The sequence below is a fragment of the Brienomyrus brachyistius genome, chromosome 15, assembly GCF_023856365.1.
Source record: "Brienomyrus brachyistius isolate T26 chromosome 15, BBRACH_0.4, whole genome shotgun sequence".
Classification (NCBI taxonomy): Eukaryota; Metazoa; Chordata; class Actinopteri; order Osteoglossiformes; family Mormyridae; genus Brienomyrus; species Brienomyrus brachyistius.
The window spans coordinates 18,616,836-18,623,788 of NC_064547.1; the positions used below are offsets into that span (position 1 = coordinate 18,616,836).

Consider the following 6,953-nt stretch of genomic DNA (forward strand, 5'->3'; position numbering starts at 1 on the left):
GAAACTATCCAATCGCACTCTGGATCATGTGAATAATGGTCCAAGGAACGCCAATCAGAGCCTTCGCCTTCCCGTGCAGGTTACAGCCGTTTAAAATACTTGGAATGTCCTTCTACTCTCTTTGGCGTGCAGAAATTTGAAATTGTCCTGAAGTGTACTTTTATTTTGCGTAAAATGCTAGTACGTCGTGGAAGAGATCGCCTTTGGCTTTTAGTGTTCTCCTAAAAGCACTCAAACAGTTGCTGGTTAAGCGCCCTTGAGTTGTGTGCATTTATGACAGTAATATAAGAATATTTTTTTTCTTTCAAGTTGAGTATCTTTTTAAAAAGACAAATATTACGGGCTGTTTTTACATGTAGCTAATTTATTGAATGCAGTCACCAAAACATTGCTTTTAACGCTGTAGTGATGCACATGAGTTACACGTTCGTTTGGCTTCGGTCACATTGAGAAACTAATTATCCAGTATTTTGATCAGTGTTGACCTTATATATTTTTTTTATCCCATGTAAATTAGCCATTTTTCCAGGATTTTAAGCTGATGACCGAGTTCCCTCTCATTAGTTTAGACAGGTTATGTCAGGTTAATCTGAGGGATGGCAGTATTGATGGAATGTTAACTGACCTATATATCACACGTAGTTTAATTCTACAGTACAGTGGTTTTTCATTCCTTGAGGAGACCCAGGAGAGCATATACATTGTTGAAATACAGGGTATAGCCAACAAATAGTTAAAATACTCAAAACGATAAAAATATTTGTAAAATGGGTAAATGTCTAATCAATTAAGACATCGAATGACAGTGAACGGCACTGGGCTTTATGTTTGCTGAATTTCCCAATATCAGTGTGGTGACATCTTCAATTCCAGTGTTGAACTTGAATCAGACCGATCTGGTAGTTTATTCACCTTTTCCTGACCAGCTATATATTCTCCACTTCAGTCGATACATGCTATTTTTAGACAATTTGACCTTCTAGTCTGACCAAAAAGTGTTAAACAAATATTTACCAAGATATTTTAGTAGAACTAGGATGGAAATGGGCAGTTCTGGTGTCAGGGGCGTTTCTAGCTGTTTCAAAGATCAGGGGCTAAGTCAAGTTTACCAGGGGCTAGACTCTTTTTGGCAGGTTTGGAGGTTTGGCATCGGGGCTAAAATACTCAGGGCTACAGCCCCGAGTGATCGGACCTAATGACGCCCCATGTCTGGCACCCTAGGCAAGATTCTAATGCGTGCCCCCCACCCCCAGAGCAGCAGAAAACAGATTTTATAGTTTATCATCAAAAACATTTCAGAAGCTCGGGGTGTCTGGCTGCTAAATAGCTAGCTGGCATCTGTTTCACAAGAATAGTAGCAAAATGTTCAAACTAGTGTAAATGACTGAAATATCGTATTTTTTTCTGCTTTTCTTCACTTGCTCTTTAGCGCCCCCTAATGAAATGGCACCCTAGATCTCACCTATGATGCCCATAGGGCAGGCCTGCCCTGGAAGGGGGGACACGCCTCATGATAGAGAATTATCCATGAGTAGTTACCACAAGGCAAATGCTCCATTTCGATCGCTGGCTGTGCAGAGCCATGTTGATGAAGGTCTCTGATTTAGTGCATTTATAAGTTTTATGAGATGCTGATGTAAAATAACTGGAATCCTTAATAAATTTCACCAGGTGCGCTGACTGCAGCAGAGTTGTGAATCCAGTTCGTCCGCCGTCTGGCAGTTGCACACGGTTCAAGCTGCAGGCACCAGCAGTAAAAGTGGGATTATTAAGACATGAGGCTTTCAGTGATTTGTGAAGTTTATAAGGTTGCATTTAGTGCTGCTGGAGGCAGGGATGGGGGGGGGCAGGCCGAGTTAGCCATGGACCTGACTAGTTTTAAACTCAGAAAAATAGATCTTTAAGTTCAATTCCACAAGTGGGATTAAATTTGAAAATAATGCATTGAACAGATATTGCAATATCTCATCCTTTCAGCGGGGCACTAAATCTGTGGTTCTGGAAATATTTCTGTTCTTATCCTATTATTATATACATTAGACATTGTAAAGAGAGATACCTCCTCTACTTTCAATTTCTAAACCTCAGGCTTTTATGAATCGCTATGGTGCTGTATGGGAATACCACTGGAAGGACTGGAAGTGAAATTGCTCCTTTCATTACTTGCAGTGACTAGGAATAGGCAAGCTGTATGTCCCTGTTGCAATGAAATCCCTCTCTACCGTGTGCATTCTTATGTATGAATATGTGAATAATCAAATACATATTTTATCATTCAGTGGGAGAACCTCTTTTTATACATATATTTTCAATTGGACACTGATTTGCGTGATCAGAAAGTAAATGACTGGTCATCTTACCTTAATTCTTTGGTCTAAACTGCTTTGAAAACAGAACGCTGGTTTATGGACGTGTTAAATAATTTGTTAGCCACATAACCGAAATAAAGCTTTGAGCAGGAAATCCAAGCAAATGCATTTAAACTAAATACTTTATAGAATTAAGTAACTTTGACATTAGACTCTCATTTTATTTGGACCGTAATCAATTAGACAGAGATGGTAGAGCTCAGTAAAGGATTTGGCAGTTCGACATGTGTGTACAAGTCTGCATTTTGTTACTAGGTCAACAAAAAGGTCTGCATGGCTTAAAGAGATCTTGCTAATCATTAACTGGCCAGTGGGATTTATTGGAAGCAGAGAAGCTGTCATGTAGCATTTGCTACTGTGGCTTGAATTGAGGGACAGTGAGCCGCCTGGACTGGAAGCCATGCACCCCTGCCGCGATTGTCACAAGTGGTAAGTGTACTGCTCCAAATTTGCACCCGGAATCGGGAAACTTGTATGCCTCTTATTGTGACTGTTGCTTTGTGTATCAGTAGAGAAAGGCAGCTTGTATGGATAGGTTACAGTCTTTCAAACATAGTGGACAGATTCAGCTGTGGAAAAATGTCAGTTTGGTGTATTATAAATGATATGTGTCTTACATGGGAGAATAACAGAAAAACAGCACGTATACTGCAGATACATACAGGTATATATACACACGCTGTTGTGTCACTATGGCAACATAACGGCAGTTTCATGCTAGATATCTTTGCATTTGTTTCATGTCATAAAGTCTAATTATGGTATTTTTATAGAATCCTATCACTTTTGGATGATGCTTTAATATTTTCATTATAATTTCACAGTAATGTCATTTTGCAAGTAAAAACTACTTTGTTCATCATATTCCTCAGAACACATATGAGTTATATGTGATAAACTACATAACCAAATGGCGAATGCTTTGTTCATTTACTGAAAGTGTGAAATCAGACCATTTGTCAGCAAAGAACTGCAGAGGTTCTGCTTTGAGTGAGACACTTACAGATGCCCTCTTGGTTGCATAAAGCTCCCCACAGTATCTGGAGAATGGGACATTCCTGCTGGAACAAGAGGGCAGGATGTGCCCCCCATCAGAGCAAGCGTGGGCTCAAGGTCATTTCTCCAGCGTCAGTAGCTGTAAGGTGAGAGTCTCGGTCTGGTATCACTCACCTACAGCATTGTGTCATGTAGGGGTCAGAGGTCATAGGATTTCAAAATCCTCCAGGCCGCAAGTGCAACCGGACAGTAATAGCAGATGGGCTTTGCTTCAATACAAACAGATGCCTTTACTAAAGTTTTACTGTCTGAAAAATCCAATATTCATTTAGCATATTGCAGCATTGATCAGACTTTAAAGGCACCGCAGTAAATGTTTACACCCCAGAGACTCCATGGTGTTTTTCCAGCTGAGGGACACAAAGGCTTCGCTTCGGTCCGCTCAGATAAAAGAGGTCACGTTCACCTTTCACATTATCTGACCATTCGCTGCTGCTTTTCTCTCCCCGCCGCACAGAGCCGTCCTCAGCGCTGCGGCCCCGCCCGGACACAGAGAGACTGGCACTGCCCAGTGTGCCTGCAAACCCCCACTTTTCCCATCAGAACCAACTGTGGCCATCTTTATTGCGGTAAGCTCATTTCGGCGCCGCGCCTGGCAACTCCTGGCTATTAAGATTTAACGCACCTTGGGAATAGACTCAGAATGTTCAGTAGAGAGATTCATATAGATCCTATGTTCATATGGAAATAGATGGAAGAGCAATCAGAAAGGTGAATTTTCAGAGGCGGCTTGAGACATTTGAAGTAGTTGGACATTTTTTGGACGGAGGATCCGGAACGAACTGGTCATTCTCCATAATGTCAGTTTGAGGGTCCCGTAGTTTTTTTTTCTTGCCCCCAGAGTCACAAGAATTGCCTCTGACTTACAGTGGTGAGCAGCTACTGTGAGGAAACAGACAGTATTGAAGTACAGCATTGAACCATCTGTGTTTATATCAGACCAATCAGGGTTGTTGTGATGGAAACACTGACTGTCATTATAATACCAGTGCTAACCTGTGCTCCTAAACCCGCAGCTCCTTGCTTGATAACGTACTGGAAGCACGGGTCCTGGTTGGGTGCTGTTAGCTGCCCGCTGTGCCGGCAGGAGGTAACAAAGTTCACGGGGCCTCTGGGATTGATTTTCTGGCTGGGTTTGAGACATGCATTCACCTGCCATTCTGATTGGTTGGACCTGCTGCATTTCGCTGTATACGGGACTTACAGCAGAAACAATCTCTTCTCCTGTGTGTTTCTGTGTTCCTGTTCCAGGTCAGCGTTCTCCATCATCTGTTCACAGAGAGTAGGATGGACCAGCAAGTGAGCGACGTGCTGGCAGACATCACACACTACAACAAGCGCTTCTCGGGATCACCGCGACAGGTACAGCAGATACGAATAAGGTGCTGGAAAGAGGCACCTTCTACCAGGTCATGTGGGCAAATTAGTTACATTTAACCAGTGGCTTAACCAGTATAGATGTCTTCTAGGGTATTTAGTTAAGGAAAAGTTAGACATGGTATTAACAGGCAGTAGTGCTGCCATTTTTCAAGGGACCCTTAGAAAGTCAGGTTTGCGATTTCTGAAATATTCTGGTTTATTGCAGATAGAAGCAAAACGGGTACAGTGCTTCCTGTGGTTCACGAAAGCTGTGGTCTATGAACAATTTGGTTCACGAAAAAAATGCAGTGGTCTGCGTATAAAATTTGGTTGACGAACAGATTCCTCGACCAGATTCCTTTTGTTATACTAGTGTACCACCGGCGGGGAGCATGTCCCAGCATGCTCTGCATTTCCCAGCATGCTCTGCATGTCCTAGCATGCCCTGCATGTCCCAGATGCCGAACTGCAGGATGCACACACGGTGGAAGATTTACACACGCTAAATAAACGTGAGGATCAGACCGGGTACACACAAGACACGGGCAAACGCACGCGCGACAATAGGGAAATGCAACCATTAACATTAACAACCACAATAATACAAGGGTTAAGGACTGTTAATAAAGAGCGTGATTTCCCGGGCAAGCAGGTCTCCATGTCTCTGTCTGCTCCCACCCGTCGCCACAATATATTGTGTTTTCTTTAAAGTTTTTATTATAAAAAACAAAAAATTAATTAACAAAAATTATTTGGTAGGCTTGTGAACGAATTAATAAAATTTTAATGCTTTCTTATACGAAAAATTGCCTTGGTTTGCGTATAAATTGGTTCATGACCACTTTCTTGGAACCGCAGGCACCACTGTAATTTAGTTTGTGAGGATTAATCTTTCTTATTGTTCACGGTCATTATATATGTTGCTGAAAGGCTGTTCTTTGGAGGAATAGCAATGCTGCTACAGATTAGCTGTTATTCTAGCTCAGATCAGCCAGATTGTCTGGCTCCCTCTTCCCACATGAGAGCTGAGGTCAGAGTGCATACGTGGTTTTCAGAGTCACACGCGGCGTGTTTAGAGCCCCCTACCTCCTCACTGCTGCTTCAGTGCCTAGGCTGGTACTGTTTGCCTAATAAAATGACACCTCACAGCACCGTGTCACGTTATTGCATCCTGGGTAGGGTAAATGTGGGAATGGTGGTTACAGATAATATTTATCAACACGGCAGGCCATGATGTCCTTGGAGCTGAGTGTCTGATGACTTTCCCTCAGGTCACCGACTACCTGTATGATGTACCACACTTCCTGGGCCTTTTCCTCCGCTCCCTGGGCAACCTGGGCGGCTTGGTAGGGCTCTTCCTGCTCCGGGTGACCGTGTGCATGTTCGGAGCCTTAACTGCTATGGCCTCATCCTGGGAGACCAACCCGGAGCCCTTCTGTGGACTGCTGGGCCTGCTGGATGACGTAGCGGTGGTCTCCCTGCTCCTCATTTCCGTCGTCAACGTCAGACAGGAAATGAGGTCGCAGGAGGCGGCCATGACACGAGCTTCAGCATGTCCTGAGAGAGATCCGATAACCTCGCACGCCACCACTACCGACGGATTTGCATGACGTCCATAAGTGAACTTGGCTTATGAACCAAAACAAAGGTTTCCCGGCTGAGGGGTGTACAGATGCGTGTGACAAAATGCCAGGGCTGCTATTTAAGACTCGCAACAGGGGTGATTTGCTGTAGAACGCTGATCTAGAAGAGGACAGCCTTCTGAAATCAGTCCATAAATCAGAAAGGAAAGGCAATCCAACTAAATAATGTATTTGGAAAAAAAAAAAACTGTACATGTGTTAAAAAACTTAGTCTTTAGTTACTGTTTAGATATCTTTATAGATGCAAGACCTTGTGTTTATAACAGTGGTGTAAAGATAAATGTGTTTGATGTTGAAACTGTACTTCTGTAAATAAGTATGACGATAAAGATCCATATTTATGACCCTGGAGATCTATGCTGTCACGTTAACAACTTGTCCTTCCGGGCAGAAAAACAATACTGGCTCATTATGAAACTCTGGAGTTTTGTCCTCACTTCTCCGAGACAGGAGGGGCGGTTCTCTCTGGATGACTGCAGGGCACCACCAGGCACGTCTTCAAATAAGAGGCGGCTCTGCTTGAACT

The 6,953-nt window shown here is 43.1% G+C and overlaps 1 protein-coding gene across 1 annotated transcript; it reads left to right on the plus strand.

Annotated features, from left to right (window-relative positions):
* The first annotated feature begins 260 nt into the window (after window positions 1-260).
* On the plus strand, window positions 261-6,776 carry LOC125709318 (E3 ubiquitin-protein ligase RNF170-like). The gene is made up of 7 exons (XM_048977633.1): window positions 261-308; window positions 2,625-2,798; window positions 3,397-3,511; window positions 3,883-3,994; window positions 4,442-4,515; window positions 4,677-4,787; window positions 6,056-6,776. Exons 2-7 carry the CDS (start codon window positions 2,770-2,772, stop codon window positions 6,392-6,394), a joined length of 780 nt encoding a protein of 259 aa, XP_048833590.1. The 5' UTR covers window positions 261-308; window positions 2,625-2,769; the 3' UTR covers window positions 6,395-6,776.
* Window positions 6,777-6,953: the final 177 nt, after the last annotated feature.

Bases quoted from the DNA above. Each gene is read 5' to 3' on its own strand.
- LOC125709318 (XM_048977633.1), top strand. From the start codon at position 2,770: ATGCACCCCTGCCGCGATTGTCACAAGTG. The intron at 3,995-4,441 runs GTAAGCTCATTT...CTAAACCCGCAG, and splicing joins CTGTGGCCATCTTTATTGCG to CTCCTTGCTTGATAACGTAC. The intron at 4,788-6,055 runs GTACAGCAGATA...ACTTTCCCTCAG, and splicing joins TCTCGGGATCACCGCGACAG to GTCACCGACTACCTGTATGA.